This window comes from Anthonomus grandis, chromosome 1, assembly GCF_022605725.1.
Source record: "Anthonomus grandis grandis chromosome 1, icAntGran1.3, whole genome shotgun sequence".
Classification (NCBI taxonomy): Eukaryota; Metazoa; Arthropoda; class Insecta; order Coleoptera; family Curculionidae; genus Anthonomus; species Anthonomus grandis.
In genome coordinates, this window is record NC_065546.1 from 6,577,713 (window position 1) to 6,599,588 (window position 21,876).

Consider the following 21,876-nt stretch of genomic DNA (forward strand, 5'->3'; position numbering starts at 1 on the left):
ACACCAATATCAAGAAGAGGCCTGCCCATTGATTGAAGACCTATACGTCTGTCAAAATGCCCTAGGACCCCAAGTGGATGACTGTACTACGTCCCTCATAAGAAAAGCAGAAAATCTAAATTGCAAGCTGCTTAAAGTTAACGTAACTACCCCTATTATCCATCCCATAAATCAGCAATATGTTCTAGCTATTCCTGCTAGCACCAAAATAAAAGCACAACAAACATGCCAAAACAAGCAAATATTCTTTATTGATACACCTAGTTTAATAGAAATACCATATAAATGCGGTATAAGCTTACTAGGATCACAATTCTGGAATCAAGAGGATATCCTGAGATCCAACCCTTTTCATCTACCGGATGTAACATTTAATGACTTGGAAATGCGGCTGCCAGAGGAAACAATCCAACTAGATTCAATCGACTTCAACCACATCAGATCGTTAGCAGAACGCTCCAATATCTTGAAACCCCTTCCAGAGGAAGAAGAAAGAATTCACCCTGCAGCCTGGAGCTTTAGTATAACTCTTGGAACCATACTAGCCATATGCTGTATAGTCTTCGCTATCTACACACTTATCCAAAAGAAAAGGTCTACCGAAGAGGAACTAGAACTTCAAGACAAAGAAGAAGCTGAAGAAAAAGATGCTACCCCTGGTACCTCGAAAAACAACACACCATCCCTGTTGTTTTCGACTTAGGCGGGAGGAGTTATGTACACAATTATGCCACCCTATATATATTATTTGCTTATGTATATGCTTACTCAGTTATATTGTATTTCATGCTTTATTTGCATTATTTAGTCTATATAATCACTTGTAATATTAAGTTAAGGTAATCTTCGTTCTTGCTTAGAGTACACTGTATCGCGGCTTGTCAAAATAAAAGTTTTTTAAAACGTTATTAACGTGACAGAAAACATAACTTTCTCAACAACTGCGTTTTTTTACCGCATTTTACATGCCTCTTATCAGTTGTTTATTTACAATAAAAGAATTCAAATATTTTCGGATGGACATAAGTAGAGAAACCTAAATATCAATCGTCCAAATTTAGTATTTAGTTCGCTTTACGTGAGTTCTGTTGATAGTTTTGCATAGTTTTTTTAATCAACATGCCTCGCGGAAGATATTTGTCTGAAGACCTTCGTAGAAAAATAGTTCATGCACACAAGAGTGGTATACGACAAGTGGACATTAGTAAAACGCTTAATTTGCATAAGTCCGTTGTTAGCAAGACAATTTCTAATTTTAAAACACGAAATTCAACAAAAAGCATTAAAAAAAGTGGCCGCCCAAGAAAAACAACCAAACACATGGAAATGATGATAAAAAGAATTGCCCAGTCTGATCCTCACAAATCAGCAAATAAAATTTTAAGTGAATTACCTGGTGTTAATGTTAGTTCTAAGACCATACAAAGACGACTGAGGGAAGGAGGATTATTTAGTAGAAGAGCCGCTAAAAAGCCGTTTATTAGCAAGAAGAATCAGAAGGCCCGACTCAACTTTGCACAAAAATATTTGCATTGGACAACCAACGACTGGAAAAAAGTTCTTTTTACTGATGAAAGTAAGTTCAATTTGTTTGGGTCCGATGGAATCTCATGGGTACATCGACCACAAGGCAAAAGATTCGATCCAAGATATACACAGCCTACGGTAAAGCATGGTGGTGGCTCCTGCATGGTATGGGGTTGCTTCTCTGGGTTCGGTACAGGACCATTACACATCATTGAGGGTATCATGGATCGATTTGTGTATTTAGACATCCTACAAAATGTAAAGCTACCCTTTGCTGAGGATAATTTACCTTTGACTTGGATATTCCTACAAGATAACGACCCCAAACATAAATCAAAGGTTGTCAAAGATTGGTTTTTATCGGAAAATATTAGGGTTATGGACTTTCCTGCGCAAAGTCCCGATCTTAACCCGATTGAAAACCTCTGGGAGGAACTAGACCGGCGTGTAAGGCAACATCAGATCAGTAATAAAAATGATCTTATAAAAGTTTTACAAGATTCCTGGAATTCTATTGGAGAGGAAACCATTATGAAACTGTTGGAATCCATGCCAAATCGATGCCGCGAGGTGATTGCCAATAAGGGATACTCTACTTACTATTAATTTTTCTAAGATAGAAATAAGAAATAACTTGTACTTTTGGAATAAAATTTAGTTTCTCTACTTTTGTCTCATAAATATTTTGTTTAATTAAATTAAATCTTAGAATTTTCTTCTACAATTTATTTTACTTTATACAAATTAAGTCTTAACAATTATTGTTGATTTTCATTATGTGTAGAACTGCATTAGTTTTGAAGTATTCAAATAAAACGCAAATTTAAAAAGTTTCTCTACTTTTGTCCGATAGTGTATATGTGCATATATATATATATATATATATATATATATATATATATATATATATATATATATACAGGGTGGCCCAAATTCGACCCTCATCATTGGGATCTCGGAAACCGTAAGATATACGTCGGTTAAATTATGGCATAGTTGCTAAATTTTGGTACCAGATCGTTTGATCTTCCCGAACAACTTGTTCCAAGGCGGGTCCAATTTGATTTTGAAATAACTCCAAATAGATTTCAGCTGTTAGGTTATAACGAATACATTTGTTTTTTGGGGATATTGTGTCCCAGTATGAACAAAGCGATGTTCATTCATGGTCCAATACCGGTAATTCTGAACATTTGGTTCATTGTTGAGGGTAAATGTACATTCATCGGTAAAACAAATATTTCTTAAAAAATCCCTATCATTATTTGCTCTTTCCATCATTTCAAAACAAAATGCCATTCTTCGCTCTTCATCTCCTTCCTGCAGCTCTTGATATTTTTCGAATTTATACGAATATTATTTGTGTTTTTTGAAAGTGCACAATACCGTTGTATGATGTTTATTTACCTCTTGCCCAAGAACCCTCGTACTAACCATCTTGTTTTCCTCCACACTCAGTAGAATATTAAGATCTCTGTTCTCTCTTTCTTCGGCTCTATTTTCGATATCCTGAGTTGAACATTTACAATTATTTATTACGGTACCTTTGGACTCGAACTTATTGACAATCCGTTTAATAGTTAAAATGGACGGAATGGGCTTGGTAAGGAAATAAACTGAAAACATTTCAGATATTGCTATAAAAAATGTTTTTTTGCGCATAATGCCACTTAATTATGGCTATTTTTTCGTCGATTAAATAATTCATACTTGTTTTCAAATATCTACTGTCACTGATTTATTGACACTTTTCCTCACGTCAGTGACAATATTCATTTTACTGGTGCCCGTTTGGTTTTACCTGAACCGAAAATTTGCTAATTTTGCAATTATTGAAGAATTCAAGATTCGCTTATTAAAATTTTTTGTTTTGAAACTTTGCACAAGGGTTCGCGAGATTGGTCTCTTCAAAAAGTTATTTTAAATTTTTTCTATAAAATGTACAGGGAAGCCAATAATTGACCCCCTTAAAATTTACATGGGTTTTTCCTATGTTCCCCGCGGCGACGTACCACCCGGTATATTACCTGTTTCCAAATCGGATTCTTGATTACCTTTTAGTCTAAATGCAATCTTCTGCCTGTATCTAAATATATCACCATAATTTTCCTTCCTCTAACCACCTTTTTGCCTCGACAACTTTTACATTTGTCACATATTAATTTTTTTGTAATACTATTTTTTACTAAATAACTCCCTTTTTTTTTCAAAATTTTATTTATTTTTTTTTATATAATTTTTTTTATATAATTAGACGTGGCACGGCATTCCTATATTATGTAACATTGGACCATCTTTTTCCTACTCGTTTGCCATAAAGTGACTCAGTAATTATCAGCTTTTTGGAAATAATCTCCTCTTAACAAGCCTTGTTGACCAATAGTTGGATATATATATAAATCTCGATGAAGACTTTAATTTTTTTAGATATTGAGAAATAACTTAGTTTATTGAAAACAATTTGATGATAGCATTTAATTTGAACATGATGCTACGTGATTTTCTTGATCTTTGATCCTGGTATCAGCATTCTACCAGTTTCTTCAATGCTTTTCTTGCAGTCAGATTACATTTAAGGCTGGAATATTACATTATTGCAATACACTGTTGGTCAAGATCATTCAATTAATGAATTAATTTTTTTATTACTTGAAAATCCATCTACGATTAAGCCGTTATTGACAAGATTACAACCACCATTTATGGAACAGACTTTTTAAATAAAAATATGCCACTAGCTAGCACAGCCCAACTGAATAATTTAATTTTTTATTTATATTTAATCTTTCGCATTACAATGGTGACATTTAGCTTGAAATTAAACTTTAAATATATAAAGGAAATGCAATTAAAGTCAAAAAAATGTTTCTTTGCATCGTCCCAAGCCTTTTAAAGGCTTGAATGCTAAATTAGCATTTGGTTTTCCAAGTATGCTTATTATGCGATTACTCTTTATATTTGGCTGCTTACATCTGTAACTGGAAATCTATATAATATAGATAATTATAACCGCAGTCTAAAAAATGTGTCTATTGCTTGGTCTTTAGTCGCAAGCCTTATTTTATTTAGAGTCAAATTCAAGGTAAATTTATTTATCATTAAAATTAAAACATAATCAACAATTTATCATAAATAACCCATTATGATGAATCGGACCAGACCTCAATTGCAAAACCGTTAGCATAGTTGCAAACCTGTTCGGCAAGGCCCTTTTAAAAACGAATAATAATAATACCATAGCCCTATCAAAAAAATTTAAACAACCATATTCTAGTTACAACCAGTTACCAAAAACTTACCAAAAACTCATTAATTTACATAAGTAAAAAAATTTACAATCATGTTCCTCTGTGTGTTAGACATATATCGGATGTTACGAAATTTAAAAGAGAATTAAAGTCGCTTTTATTGGCTAAGGCATATTATAACCTGGATGACTTTTTTAATGATAGGTTTTAACCTTGGACATGTTGGAAAGTTTTCTTTTTTTCTTCTCTAGTTTTGTCAACAAGTTTTTTAAAAACCTTTATTTAGTAATTGATTGTTTTATTTAGTTATCTTTAATTTAAGTATGTTAATTTAAATTAAGTATTAAAAAGTTTTGTCTTCTTGTGTTTAATTTTGTTCATTGTTTTGTCAATTTTTGAAATTGTATTTGTGTTTTGTTTTTTTAGCTTGTAGGATGCTTGTACACAAGATTATTCTTACGTAATATAGCACATTTTCTTTCTTTCTTTCTTTCTTTTGTCTTTTTAACACATTAATTGTATTTATTTTAAATTATATTATGCATTCCATTTCTGTTTTTTAAAGAAATTATTTTGAACATATTTTTTTTATCTGCACGAAATATAAATTTATATATTTTGTTGGATTTTACGCCACTTTTATAGTAAAAATCAATTGATATTAAAAAGAAGAGGAAAATAGACTTAGAGAGAAAATAGACAGAGAATCAAGATTCTCTGTAAAACTGATCTCGGTCGAACCTACTTATAAGGCCCCCTTTCACGCGCCAACATGTTGCGCAAACTGGTTTGTACAAACTGTTTTGCGCAAACAATTTGTGCGTTAAAGAGGAAACATCCTGTTTGTACAAAAATGTTGGGTTTGAACGAATCTGTCGAGTTTTGAATTTTTGTTTGAGGTTGGTGCATTGGTATGAGCGTGAAAAGACAAATCAAACCGATTTCTGCATGTTTTAAGCCCAATGCCTGCGCATTGACACTAGGTGGGTTCGGGATTGCACTCCGAAAACTCTGAACTAAAAAAGGATAGAAATATTCCATGCACACGAGTTAGAGAAGAATAGATAGTCTCGATACAGCTGATTAATTTCTTCTTTTTTTATTACATTCTTTAAACAATTTGGTTAAGGGCCCTTTCTAAGAACCATAGTGCATTTTTAAAAAACATGTACTTTTTCAGATTAAACAACTTAAAATATAACTTCTCTGTTGTTTGAATAACTGTCGCATCGCTGAAAAAAAACAGTGATTCCTTTTTTTTTTCTCCAAAATATTTCATTTTATCGATAATGAACAAGAGTGCCTATGGGAAATCTTTTTATAAGAAAGTTCCATATTATTTTTTTATTTTCTACCTGAATCTGCGAGATTTCTCACATTTTCCGAGACACCCCATATATAAAAAAATCTATTATACATCAAGTAAATTATGGTATTTATAAGACTTATTGAACGTAGATTAAATTAAATATAAGGGCATCGTTAAAGATATTTTTAATTTAATATTTAATTTAATTTAATATTTAAACAGTAACATAAAGTAATTTACATCGAATTTTAACAAAATAGAAAAGCTATATAAATATTAGCACCTAGGTACGCAGTACCTGTATGTGCTTGAAAAATACAACAAATACTCTAAAAATTACAACAATTGCCTCATTTTCTAAACGTTCTAGTTACTTCTGACGCGCTTAATAAATTTATAATACACAAGATAAATTTAATTTTGATTTATGGTACATCGTTTTTTATTATTATTGAAAGATTTCTAAAAAATTTAAGATGTTACATAAGATGTATTCTTTAGATTTCTTCTTAAATGTACCCATGATTTCTATAGTTCTTATGTTGTGAGGTAACAAATTGTAAAGTTTCGGCCCTAAATCATCTACAAAATGTTGTACCATAGTATTTTTACATAAGATAGAAATATGTAGTTGGTTTGATTTACCTCTTGTAGGATAGTTATGTGATATGATGGTGCAACTAAATTTATTATTTAAATGGACATAATTACAAACTTCTATTACATGATTCTATAAACATGTGAGTAGGGTAGAGTTTTGGTTTTTTTTAAGTGATTTTAATTATGTAATTTTGTATAACCCTCAACTGTTCCATATTCATACTGTACATACCATCCCACACCAACATACCATACCTAAGCAACAATTCAACAAGTGCCTTATACACTACAATTAATTTTCTTTTGTTTAAGAACTGTCTAAGCAAATAAAACTTGTAAATTAGACATCTGATTTTTTTAGTAATATATATAATATGTTGGTTCAATTTTAAATTGTTATGTAAAATAATTCCTAAGTATTTTATTTCGTTTTGCTCTTTTATTAAATTGTTATCATTTATTTTAATGTTGCTAAAATTTGGTCTATTTGCTGCTGTAAGTGAAAATGCTACATAATATGTTTTAGAAATATTTAAACTTAGTTTGAATGTATCCAGAAAATCTTTAGTTTTTTTGAAACCAACCTTAAGTTTTTGTCTCACACCTTCCCAAGTTCCGAAAAAATTATTATTGTGTCATCAGCATAAGCTATAACTTTCCCACCCACATTAAGATTACAAAGTATGTTTATGTAAAGAATAAATAAAATTGGTGCGAGAACGGTACCTTGAGGCACGCCATATTTAATTTTTTTGGGAGAGCTTAATATATTATTTATTTTGACAAATTGAGTACGATTTGCGAGATAATTTTCAAAGATGCTCAAAACCGGTCCCCGCACACCATTTCTTTCAAGGACATTAATGAGGCGGGAATGGGATACGCTATCAAACGCTTTTTGCAAGTCCAGGAATAGAGCTGTCGTTTTTTTGCCTACTTTTAAATTACCAGTAACATTTTTTACCAATTCATACATTGCATCAGTTGTCCGCTTACCTTCAAGAAATCCAAATTGATGCCGTCAATGGTATTCAAAAAATCAACAAGTCGTGATTTAAGGCATTTCTCGTAAATTTTAGCAAAATTTGAAATAACGCTTATTAGCCTATAATTTCTTATATCGAGTTTATCTCCTGATTTATGAATTGTGTAACGATAGAAGCCTTAAAGTAAGATGGTACAATGCCTATTTTGAAAATTTGGTTTATTATGTGTGTAATTGGATCCTTAAGTTTTAAATATAGAAGTTTTATTATTTTAGAAGTAATTTGATCAATACCAGGGGAGCAATTATTTTTAAGGGAATTTATATGTTTTACTATTTCTGTTGAATTTGTAGGTCTTAAATACATAGAGTTAGGAATTGATTCTTTTATAGGGGTTAGCGTTTCTGGGATATTAAGGGCACCAGAAATTTGAGCACCAATATTAACAAAATAATCATTAGCATAATCAGCAATTTCATTGCTTTTAGTCAGAATCATATTTTGCTTTTTAATTTGTAATATCTGTGGTTTTTTGTCATTTTGATTTGTGGCCTCATTAATTAACTTGTACAATTTTCTAATGTCATGTTTATGCTCAAAAACTTGATTTTTATAGTATTCATTTTTGGTAACCGTAATTAACCTTTTTAATTTATTTCTGTAATTAGTATATTCTAACTTATTTTCGTCAGTAGGATTTAATCTCAAATTTCTTTTCATTTTATCTCTTTTTTTAATAGAAACAATTAACCCAGTTGAAATCCATGGTTTTGCTCTTTTGTATTTTAGTTTTATTTTAGTTTTTATTTCAGATTTTTTTATTATGTCAGTGAGGTTGTTTATTAAATATTTGCAAGCTTCTTCTGGATCAATAATGGCTAAAATAGCATTCCAATCAACTAACTCAGCTTCATGTCTTAGTCGTGTGTAATCAGTTTTTGTTAGTGTATTTATGTCAGTGCTGTCTATATTTTCTTTGTCTTGATTTGAGATATCTATCATAATAGGCAGGTGGTCAGTAATGTCGTGGTTAATAATAAATGTTGTGGCTTTTTTTACCTTGGCTTTCATTTTATTTCTCATAAATATATGGTCTATCGAAGTATTACTAATTTCTCTTGTAGTTTTGTTACACATGGAAACAAATCCAATTGAATTCATTAAGACTAGGTATTTTATAACTTTTTGATCACTACTTTTCAACAAATCTATATTTATGTCGCCCAAAAAACAGATCTATGTTAGATTTTTGACAATTTTTAAAAAATAAATCAAGGTCATCCAAAAATTTAAGTACATTGGTTGACGTGGATCGGTAGGTAGAGAATATATTATAATCCAGATGATCTATGCGAATTTTCATAGTAGTGACAGTACGACCTGATTGCAGTTTGTTATTTGAAAATACAGGATTTAGATGATTTTTGTAGTAAATAACTATTTCATCAAATGAAATGTAATGTGCCTCATTATAATATATTCTATATCCAGGAATATTGACAGCATTTGTGGTATCTAAATTATGACATTCTGAGAGAACTATTATATCACAATAGGAAATGAGATTATATGAAGTTATAAATACTAATCAATTGTCTAAATTTGACTTTAGCCCACAGATATTTAAATGCATTATATTTAACAGTCTTTTATCACAACTTATATGACCAGACAGATCACTCGGAGTTACCAGCATACGTTCGGGTGTGTTTTCTTTAATATTGTCGATGTCAAAATTTCTAGGATCAAAGTTATCCATAATTTACTTTAGATTTTGCACGTGCCAAATGGTACTGGTAACTCGGACATTGTGGATCATTAGCCTCATGATTTATTTTGTGTGCAGTTTTGTACTTATTATTACTCAGTTCACAGTTTTTACACTTTACTATACTATACCACTTTACTATACGATATGACAGTCATTGACATTATGCTCCCCAGAACACCTGCTACAAGCTTGTTTGTGGGTACATAAATTTCCCTTGTGATGAAATTGTTGACAGTTCCAACACTTTAACAAACTAATATCTTCGTACACACTAAGTCTCTCCCATCCTATATAAATCTTCTTAGTGTACATAAAATGATGGAAAACTTTAGGTGCACACTCTGCATAGATAGTCATAGTGTTTTTATTTAGAATCGTTTTAATAAATGTGACTTTAAGGTAATCATTCTCAGATATAAAATTATTTTGCTTTTTAATCATATCTTCAATTTCCCTATCTGTGTACTTGTTTACAAGACCTGGTATTTTGATTCTGGGGGTTTTCAAACTAGTCTCTACTATATCATATTTTTCAGTAAGATTTTTTTCTACTGAGGTCTTAAGAGCAATAAGGTCTTCTTTAGAAGGAAAATTTATTATAATCTTACCTTCTGATAGCCCCTTCCTACTTGAAATTTTAACTCCCAGAGCTTCAGGCTTAATCTTTTGTTCTAGATCCAAAAACGTTTTTTTCGCATCTTGTGTCTGTTTTGGCTTTAACAAAATATTAGGTATATTTTTCCTTGTTGGTTCATCCTTATTTGTAGTTTTAGACCTAAACTCCTGGACAAAATTATCGCACCACTGATTATTTTGTCAAGAAAATGTAAATAAAAATAAATATCAGTTAAAACAGTTATATATCTTTTCACATACAAAAAGCAGAACTGGACAAGAACTATGTTTATGCTCTATTTTGGTATTCAAGGTCAAATTTATCTGAACATTTAAATTCCTTATTTTGCATTTTTCGTTACATATATACCTAAAGCGAACAGTTTCAGTAGTACTTCGTACGTTTTAAGGTGATAATTTAAAACAACTGTTGTGAAACATAAACCGTCCTTTTTATTGAGTATGGAGAGAACGGCACGTCATCTAACTGAAAATGAAGCGGTCCAAGCAGTAACTTTAGTTGGAGAAGGTCGAAGTTACCGTTATGTGGCTGGCATTTTAGGCGTGCATCACACAACAGTACGAGCTGTGCAGCGGTTTCGGGAGACTCGAACCCACACAAGAAGACCAGGACAAGAACGACATAGAGTTACTTCTCAAAGAGATGACAATTTCTTGCGCCTCAATCCTTACTTATGCATGATAATGCTCGCCCTCACGTGGCTGTAGATGTTATTGAATACATTAATGGTGTGGGAATTACCACTTTAGACTGGCCGCCCCGTAGCCCCGACTTGAATCCTATAGAACATGCCTGGGACATTCGGCAAAGAAATCCTCCTCCCCGAACATTAGCTGAATTGGAACATGCTGCTCGTGAGGAGTGGGAAAACATTCCGCAGGAAATTGCCAGCTAGAGGTGGCAATACACGATATTGAGAATTCATTATTGTTTTTCTTGGGTCTATTTTTTTATTTTTGTATCAAAATTGAAGTTAGTGAAAATCGATGTTTTTTCCTTGTATTGAATTTAGTTACTTAAATCTCGTTTTGTTAAATAGAATATCATTTTTTTTGGTAATAAATAATGCATAGTTAAGAATGTTTATTTATTTTTTTTTTATCTTTAAAAAAAAAAAAAATCTCTGAAAATCAAATGGTGCGATAATTTTGTCCAGGAGTGTATAATCAGCATTTTCCAGAACCATAGCGCAGTTTTTTTGCATTTTATTTTCTATATGTGCAATTTTACCCTGTAGTTTTTCCAGTATTCCAAACATTTTCTTTGTGTTGTCCTCATATTTTGCTTTTGTCATCAACACTTTAAGTTCCTTTTTACAGCAGTCGCACATCCATAATAGGATTTTGCCAACATCGCCTTTGATTTTTTTATACAGAGAGCTTATTTCTAGGCAGGAGACATGATACCACGATTGACATTTACCTTCGCAGAAAAGCCCCTGGTCATCACCTCTAACTTCCCTTTTGCAGATCTTGCACTCTGCATCCTCTTTATCACTTTCACTAATATTTAAAGCTTTTGGTGTTTAATATTTTTCTACCTGCATATTGGAACGCAGCACATGAGTATATAAACACAGAACACGAGGCAGCTTAATGTAAACAATGCAGATTTAGGAAAATTGTGGCACTTTTATGAGAAAAAAAACGTACATTACCGCACAGATACTTATGCTTTATAATACACTGGTTTTTAATCTTTAATTTGCATTTAAAATGCCAAAATATAATGAATTTTATGGAGCAACTCTTCGACCGGTATGTATGTCCGTTATGATAACTTATATATGAGTTTATATTTCTTCTAAATACACGAATAAGTCTATTTTCTTCTTTTTTTCAATATTTGAGCGTGTAAGATGGTATTTTCTAAATAAATTTTTACTATAAAAGTGACGTAATGCCCAACAAAATAATGAACTCAAAATAAGATTATTATTTAAATAAAGGGTATAATATGATATCTAAATGGTATTTTAAATGCAAAACGGATAGACCAGATATAAAGATCATGTATAAACATCACATTAATATAGCAAATAGAAAAAAGTAGTAAATTACATAAATAATAGTTAATATTAGATGGTTAATAGTTTTTTAGTGCATCTGGTTTTAAATTAAAATTAATACCTCTGTCCAAATACACACCCAGATTTTTCATTTAATTGACTATTGGTAGCTGAATATTTAGAATCTGTGTATGAAAATTAGAATAAACATCAAAAGCATTATTTTTGCAACCAAGCATTATTATAGTCAAAATCGCTCTTATCGTGCGGGTTTATTGGATTATCAACGACAAACTTTTGTAGTTACGTTTCATTTCAATTTGCGCAACAACGTTTTTTAACTACAGATAAACGAAACAGATATATGCAGCGTTAATGTATCAAAAGAAGATAAAATGATAAATGTCAGTGGTTCTAAAACAATTACTTTCACAATAAACATGCCTGTCTCGTTTTGATTGACGGATGATATTATTTGTCACAAGATAATTTAAATTTCAAATTATGGAAAAGAAAAAGCCTTTTTGTGGATTTCTAAATCCTCAAGCCAAAAAAATGGTACTTAATGTTATTAATTACTTCGAGAATAAAAAAGAAAATAAAGGGTTGCCTAAGAATGTACAAGAAGAAGTAGCTAAAGCGCTTGCAATTAATTTAAGAATGGTGCAAAAGGTTGTATATGAAAACAAGAACAATCTTATTCCCAAGAAGGAAAAAAAGTGTAAAAGGAAGAAGCCGAAGACTGAAGATTTAAGTGAATGTGTAAAAATGGAAGTAAGGGATAGGATTTATGAACTATATAGGCTAAAAACAAATATAACGCTGCCATTTCTGAGGGATGTTTTAAAGCAACGCGGCACTTTGGAAATTGGACTTTCTGCTTTATCAAAATTAATTAAAAGCATAGGTTTTCGCTATAAAAATGACTGCAATAGAAGATATTTGTGTGAACTACCAAATATTGTGAGCCAACGAATAGGATTTTTAAGACAATATACAGAAAATGAAAAATCAAAGTTAAGTAAAGTGGTATTCTTAGATGAAACTTGGATATTTTCAAACGGGAGTGGAATAAAATCTTGGCAAGATGAATCTGTGAAAAGCGTGAAAAGAAAAAAAGGATATGGGAAAACGATTTATTATTTTACATGCCGGGTCTTCAACGGGATTCGTTCCAGGTGCAAGTTTAATTTTTTCTTCTAAATCTAAAAGTATGGATTATCATGACAATATGAATTGCGAAATGTTTGAAAAATGGTTAAAGGAACAGTTAATACCGAACTTGCAAGAACCTTCTTTAATAGTATTAGACAATGCGTCGTATCATTCAAAAATTTTGAATAAACAATCGAATGGAAGTTGGAGAAAAAGCGAAATTTATGAATGGTTAGTAAAAGAAAATCAGAATCCCTTGCCATATATGCTAAAATCCGAACTTCTTTTAATTGCAAAATCGCTGAAAAGACCAAAAATATATGCTGTTGACGAAATAGTACGTGAATATGGCCATGAAGTTTTAAGATTGCCACCATACCATTGTCAGTTTAATGCCATTGAGCTTATATGGGCAGGGCCAAAATCTTATTATGAGAAGCATGTGGGTGCTGGGCTTAGATCTGACCAGGTTGAAGCTGTTTGGAATGTTTCATTGAATCACATCACAAAGGACGATTGGCGAAAATCAGTGGATCATACAGAAAACATTATTAGAACCTGGTGGAAGAGAGAAAAAGTACTCGATATCCAAGTTGAAACATTGATCATTGCTCCATTTGAAGAAGATTCGAAAAATGACGAAGAGTTTTCCGACTCTGTTAGTGATAATGATAGTTATAATTAGTTTCTTTTTTTAGTCAAATTTGTTACTTCATTTTTACACATTCACTTAAATCTTCAGTCTTCGGCTTCTTCCATTTACACTTTGTTTCCTGCTTGGAAATAAGATTGTTCTTGTTTTCATATACAACCTTTTGCACCATTCTTAAACTAATTCCAAGTGCTTTAGCTACTTCTTCTTGTACATTCTGAGCAATCCCTTATTTTCTTTTTCGTTATTAAAATAATTAGTTTTCTTTTTGCATTTCGTTTATTATTTAGGTATGATTAAAAAGTACACATTTTTTTTTCTGTGCATCAACGTATAGATTGGCTCGAACGACAAATAATAAATCATAAAATTAAAATGTCATTTTAAAAGTGAGATTGTAACGTGAACTTGCCTTTAAACAAAGAAAGTAGTTTTTTGGTCTCTGACTGCACTGCATCACACACAATACAAATTAATTGTTTGTCATTATACCAAAATGTATAGTTTCCCAATAATTATTACAAAAAAAACACAATCACACATAAACAAAGAAGAAAACAAGATCAAATAATCGTTAAAAATTAGACGCTGTGCCCTGAAATCGACAAATTAGTATGTTATGCACATACATAGGGTCATGCTAAATTGTATACTAATTTCTCAAAAATTTAGGTAACAACCATTTTTAAATGAATTATTTACAATTTTAATGAAAGGCTAGGGAGGCATTTTTGCTCTCATAAAAAATATAAAATGCTTAGATTTAGATATTATTGCGTAAAGAAAAATTGTTATTGAGAATTCCGTCTATTTCGGATAATTTTTCAAAAAAAAAAAAAGTAAATATTATGTCTGGCAACTTAGCAGAATATCGGGGATTCTAGGCATATACCGATGAGGCGTATACCCAACGGGCTTTTTCACATTATGAAAGGAAATAACCAACGTATATTTTACATGTCGAATCTCGGATACGTAGTATTCCGCAGACATTTTTACGGCGTTAAAGGCATCACGTCAGTTAATAATTATGATCTAAGGTGTATACGCGGCTTTAATATGTCACATGGCGGCGTTCAATGTATTGTCAAACTCTCAAGGAAATAACATTTTGGCAGCCACTGATTTTTCAATTTGATTCATATTACGTGGTGACCTTTAAACCCGCACGATCAGAGCGAAGGCGACTATAGAAAGAATTTCGCTCAAAAACGAAAGATAAAATTGGGAGTCATCCGCACATTGCTGTAATGTTGAGTGTTTGATAAGAGTTTATAGTAAATATTTTATAGAATAACATGTCAGCAACATATAAAGAAAAGAGGAATAGATCCAAAATGAAACCTTGCGAGACACTTCTAGATACAGTGTCATTTAACTTGATTTTTCAGTGCAAAACTTCTTATTAAGAAGTACGCAATGAGTCCTACCAGCTAAATATGACCAAAAAATTAAAAATAATGAAGTTTTGCTAATAACATTTCGTGACTTTAGTATCGAAGACTCTACTAAAATCTAACAACCCAGAACATTAGGTTAACCAAACTGAATCGTTGGCTGTTGATAAAACAAAATTATTGTTTAGTATACATATATGCTCAACATCTATAGTTTTCACCTAAGTTCAGAGATACTGAATGAGCGGTAATTGACCTAATTAGTAAAACTGAGTTTTGTGGTAATTCTGAGCAGTAAAATTCTAAACATACACTTATGGTAAAATGCACTATACAAATGCAAATATTGCCCACTTTTATTTAACTGAAAAACACCATTTATCAGCACACGAGAAAACATATTTTTTTCCGCATCAGAGGAGGATTTAAGCGCTCACTGCACATGACAATGTCAAAACGCATCTGAAATCGACACCCCCTCATCCTCAATCCAAAATAAAATAATAGACCCAATTAATTACCGTGTCAATCGACCTACAATAAAGCACGTCACGTTCAATTTTCATGTATGGAAAATAATAATGAATCCAAATCGGTTGTCTATTGGTCCTTATCTCGCAGGCGCTCCCGTTCAAAACTATATTCGGAGGTGCAGCCCCCGCAGAACAGAACAGAAACGTTTGTGCGTTCGTTCGGAGGTGTGCGATTTCGAGCGGCAGCAATGTTTTGACGCCTCGAGTTTGTTGTGAGTAAAGGTCAAAGGTATCACAGGAAAAAAGCTGCTCAGAGTAACAAGCAAAAGAAGTTAAAGAAGGATGAAGGAAGGTCAGTGATTAGTTTCATTCATCATTTTTTATTACGACTTTCTTATTGCGCGTTTAGATTTGATTTGGAGGGAAGTTATGGGCATGAAGTGGGCGGGAACCTTTAACAAACTTATTTAGCTTATCCATAAATTATTATTAATATTTTTTATTGAAATTGCCTTTAAGAGACAAGCTATGTCTTGAAAGTAAAGAAAAATGCCATTGCTATAGTATCAGAGGAACCATATGCTTCACTTTAACGATATATTATAGCAATGCAATGTGTGTAAAAGGTACAAAAAAATATTTGAAATGAAAACTGCGCACCAAATTAAAAAGGAAAGTCATTACGGTCCTGTCACGCCGCTTTATAAAGTTGTGTCTTGCGCGTGCCTGATCACGCACTTGTGTGTTACGCATTATATGATGCAACAGGACTGTACTTATTGGCTTTATCTCAATTATTTCGAAAAATAATTCTAAAAAAAGTTTCAATTTAATATATTACCGAAAGAAATAATTTAACTTCGAGGCCTAGCACTCTATATGAATAAACTGACACATCCTTGGATGTTTGATATTTTACCGCCACGAGTTCCACACACAAATCATAAGAATTAAACGCAAAGAAAGCCTATAGGCCAGTACCCAACAGATTTCAAAACATACAGGGAGATCTAGCACTCCAGTTCATGCATGATTGATCGAAAAGTTGTGGATTAAGTTGAGCTTCCTCACCTCTTTAGCTTAACAGTGTCTTAATCAAAGGGGAATCAAAACAGAGATTATTATTTAACTCGTCATTTCTGCACTTCATCCTTCATAAAACAGACGCATTTCAAAGCTAGCGCGAGGATCCTGAGATTATGGTGTCTGGAAGAAAGTGTGTGTTGGAAATTAGTATTACTAAATACTATTAGCCTAAGTGGTTCTTCATCTAAAACCACCACTACCTTGAAAAGAGCATATTCTTGTTCAAGAGAAAATTTCATTGATAGTCGTAGCTCCTCAAGGAAAAGCCAGTTATCTTAGAGATTCATCGATCCAACGAAAACAATGAAGTATGTACCTACTTATCAAAACATGGCTTTTCCCATATACTTATCTAGGCTATTATTTTAAAGGTTCACCAACCTAGAATTATTGAAAATACATTGTTTTTTTGCTCAAATGAGATAATATATAAATTAAAGAAACATATTTTGTTTTTCTTATTTAGTTGGATGCGATGAAATAAAATATTGACCCGTTGATTATAAACTTATCTCGTCAAATTTTAAAGGCTGAATAGCAATAGTTGTTTCATAAATAGGTAATATTAATTTCCTGTTTAAATGTCAATTATTACTGTACAAGATAATCAAAGATTGGGCAAAAAAACATTTTTGAACTAACAAAGGAGACAATAGGGTGAGCGAGTGTGATAAAGTTATTTAACATCTAGGAACATTACTATATAATCTGTAATATAAGCTTCCTTTAACAAGCTTAAGTTCAATTTATATTCTGGAATGGCCGCTGTAACTTCCAAGATAATGAAATAAATGGGACCATAGGGAATTTTCATTGAGTCAGAAAATATGAATAACATACAAAGTGATTCAGGTCAAACGTTTTTTGTAATTGGTGATTTGGATTGTAAATAGAAAAAAAGAACTGATTTAACATATAAATGTTGTATAGTTATAACTTGAACTTCCTTGAGTTTAGTTAACAGATATATTTGGATAATATTTAGAATATTTAAACTTGCTGAATAAGTTCCACCCCATATTGTCAAATTATATCTAATTATTGATACAGCCAAGGCAAAGTATAACAATTTCAAAATTTTAATTGCCATACAGTTTCTAATTTGATAAAATTTATAAATTAATTTTCGCCGTTTTGTGTTTGTGCTTTCTATATATTTATCCCATATATTTGATCATTTGATCCTTTAAAATTCCTAAATATTGACTATTTTTAGTTTTTAAAGAATGGGTGCATTGACATGGAGATTCTCTTAACAAAAAAAGCGTGCATTTTAATTAATCAGCTTCATATTAAAAAGTGTCAAGAATAATAAAATACATACATTAAGTTTTATCCATATTTATTGTTAATTCATTTTTGCCCTACCCATTGATGTATTTTCGCAAATTCACATATAATGTGCTTGATTGTGTCATTCCACCTATCGCTCTGTACACGAAGAACAGTGTCATCTGCTTACGAGATTAGTCTACTGGTTGTTTCTAGCTTTGTTCGGGGTAAGTGTTCTGAGCGCATCCTGGATCAGTCAGGAACTCTTCATCCTTTAAGGTTATGCCCATGCATGATTCATAAACGGAATTTATTTCAACCGCGAAGGATCCACGAACTGTCAACATTTAAATTTGTTTGAGTTAGTATAGGTTATGTTTTCCGATTGTTTTGTTTGGGAAGGAGTTTTTTTTTCTTTATACAGTAAAGATTTAAAGAACTAGAGAGAAATGGCTAAGAAATACTGTAATAAATTTTAATGGAGTTATTTTTTCTGATTCTCCTTCTTATTCTTTATATTTTGAGATGCAGCAAATCGATCTCCAGTTCATTCGTCAGTACTGGCTCATTCGAAAATGTTGAAAATACAGGTTATCATCAAATTGTGGGATAATGTTTTCAAAATATCCAACATTTTTGGGAACTTCGCTAATTTCTAAGAGTTTCTCCAAGTCTTTCCAAGATTTCCGTGGAACTATAAGCAGTTTGTTTGCTTGCAACATCTCATGATGCAATGATGTAAAAATGCTTATATAGAAATGGTAAAAAAAATACTTTATAATATGATAAAAATTTGTCACTTATTTTGACAGACGCAAAACAATTCTATTCCTCTTTAATAAAATATGAAGGATTTTGTATAAAGTATGATAAGATACTCTATAAAGAAGTCAATATTCAAAGTTAAATGAATGTAGATAATGCTTATTAGAGAAAAAGGCAACAACATTGCAACGCCGCTTGTTCGCAACCGTTGATTCCACCTACACAAGTAATCTTTACCAGTGACGTCGTCAAAAAATATTTATTATTTATAAATTATTCTTTAAATTATAAACAATATTACCGTTTATGAATTCTTTATGCGTTTTTTAACGTGATTCATTAGAGTAAAGCTACTTGTCTAATAAAAAGCATTTTTATGGAAATTAAAATATTTTATAATTAATATATAATTCTTAATAAGTTTTTATTTTACGTTTATGACGACGGTTATCCCTTGATATGATGTTATGACAATATCGGTATTTCCTTGTAAAAAGATCGCCTTTTTCCCATGGTGCATCACAAACGGCACAAGTTTTTACTATCGTAACAGTTTACAAAAACACTAAAATGGCTTAACTTTTTAGGCGATTTTAGGAATAAGAATGTTACTAATTTTTTTTGCTTTGAAGATGTTTTTTTGACGCTTGGAAAATCTAACATCGATAAGTTAAATTAACGTTTTTGCATGTGTTGATATATAGCTGAAAATTTCCTCTTTTGAAAATGCGTGTTAACTTGACAACAGAGAATCGATGAATATGTTTGTAAACAAAACACCCCTCCTGCCCCTGTGCACATGTTGAACTCAAACAAAGTTGTTATTTACTAATTCTAGCCTTTCAATGTTCTAAGGTACTTCTTATATTCATCCACAAGTATTGCGTTATTATTATTTTTTTTTAAATTGTCTTTTTAAATTATCTCTATGTCGGATAGATTTTAACAACCCTGAGCTTACCCGTGATTAAAATTAAAGACTATTATTTACTAATTCTAGCCTTTCAATGTTCTAAGGTACTTCTTATATTCATCCACAAGTATTGCGTTATTATTATTTTTTTTTAAATTGTCTTTTTAAATTATCTCTATGTCGGATAGATTTTAACAACCCTGAGCTTACCCGTGATTTAAATTAAAGACTTATTGAAAAATATCATGCCAGTGGGTTGTCGTTAATATCTCCTTTAGCCCCTTATAGTTCAGTTGCTTATAAAAATCTGTTAGGCAACTATTGTGATTATAAATATCAGATTTTATAATGATAAGAATTAACGTAAAACTTATTAATGCTAATTTGGGGAGCGTAAAAGAGGCCCTAGACGGTCAATCGTTTGAGAAAAAGATTGAATCAATCGACTGAGTCAATCATTGGCGGTTGTTTCAATCATCCATCAATTTTTTGATCAAAGTGCTTTCCCAAAAGAGGTTTCGTTTTAAACGGTACTGTTCCCGGTGTATTCCTAATTTTGTGAAATTTTTGTGAATTTTTAGTGGTAAAATTTCAAATATAGTGTGTTGAAACGATGGTCTCAAGTACAGATTTAGGCTTCCTTGCTTTGACTTTAGCTGCCGTCAATCAATCAAGTCAAAAAAACAGAAAAAGAAGAGGACGCGAAGGTGGTCAAAACAGTGGTATAAATTAAGAAACCGCTTCACTCATGAACATTTACTCAATGTTTTGTGCAAAACAGAACCTGAAGACTACAAAAACTTCCTCAGAATGGACCAAGAAAGTTTTGATTTTTTATTAGAATTAGTGAGGCCTAAAATAGAAAAAAAAGACACGCATGCGTGAAGCGATTCCTGAAACTCAGAGACTTTTCATCACATTGAGGTACCTAGCTTCTGACTTGAAGTTCATGTGCGTCATTGCTCCTCAGACTCTGGAACTTATAATAATGGAAACTTGCTCAGCAATTATCGAGGCATTAAAAGATAATATTCAGGTAAGTTTTCAAAATCTTTATATTACCCATTAAACATATTTGCATATAAAAATAAAAAAGGAAACATAAAAATAAATTAAAGTGTCTAATTCACATTGACAAAAATGTTGAAAACAAGTCCGCCGCACTTTCTTCTTGCAAATTTTCTGCACTGGGTTGTTGTGAATGCGTTATAGAAGGGGCAGAGTCTCGGGAAGAACTGTCATTGGCTTCAGGTGGAGAGTGTATTGATTGTTGTGACGGAGATGGAGAGCACATTGGTTGTTGTGTCGGAGATGGAGAGCACATTGGTTGTTGTGTCGGAGATGGAGAGCACATTGGTTGTTGTGACGGAGATGGATACCACATTGTTTGTTGTAACGGAGGTGCATATGATGCGGTGAGACAGCGCTGCCAACTATAACCTGACTGTGGTGACGCTGGAGGTTGAGAGGGTGACCAACTTTGCGTTCCAAAACGCAATCCGTCCCTTGTTAAGCTACCCATTTCTGCTTCAAAAAGCACATCATTTATAATTTTTTCGGCGAACCGCTTTTGGTCTGGAAGTAACTTTTTTAGTTTTATAGCCCAACCCTTAGCTAGTATGTCCTCTTCTAGCTCAGGTCTTCTAAAATACTCTGAAGCCAGTTCCACTAGGTGCTCAGTTGGATCTGGCTGACCTTTTTTTTGGAAAAAGGCTGTGGAGTTCGGGTAGAAGTGATGGAAGCTAGCGCAGTTTCATTAGTACGAGTAGAAGCAGTACTTGAAGCAGGAAATGGCTGCGAGTCTTTAGGCAACAGTGACTGCAACAAAAAACAAATAAATTAGTTAAAACAAAACTACGGAATGATAGTAAAGATGTTATGTTGTCCTATGAGTATTTAATATATATTTTTCTTTTTTTCAGATTTCAAAAACTAAAGAGGGATGGACGCAGGTTGAACAGGAATTTAAAGAAAAATGGAACTTTCATAACTGTGTAGGAAGTGTTGATGGCAAAGACATATTAATCCAAAAACCCTCCAATTCGGGGTCTTACTATTGTGCTTATGGCGATTGTAA

The 21,876-nt window shown here is 32.0% G+C and overlaps 1 protein-coding gene across 8 annotated transcripts in view; it reads left to right on the forward strand.

The window, feature by feature from the left end:
* Positions 1–21,876, forward strand: part of LOC126738992 (band 7 protein AGAP004871) — a 102,630-nt gene that overhangs the window by 39,534 nt on the left and 41,220 nt on the right. The window contains exon 1 of one of the 8 annotated variants that reach the window (XM_050444989.1): positions 15,969–16,115. The exons of 6 other annotated variants lie outside the window; for them this stretch is intronic. In XM_050444989.1, the coding sequence (XP_050300946.1) occupies positions 16,106–16,115 (10 nt within the window). In that variant the 5' untranslated portion in view covers positions 15,969–16,105. Of the gene's footprint in view, positions 1–15,968; positions 16,116–21,876 lie in introns of those variants that run through there. One more of the 8 variants, XM_050445068.1, reaches the window with a different exon arrangement.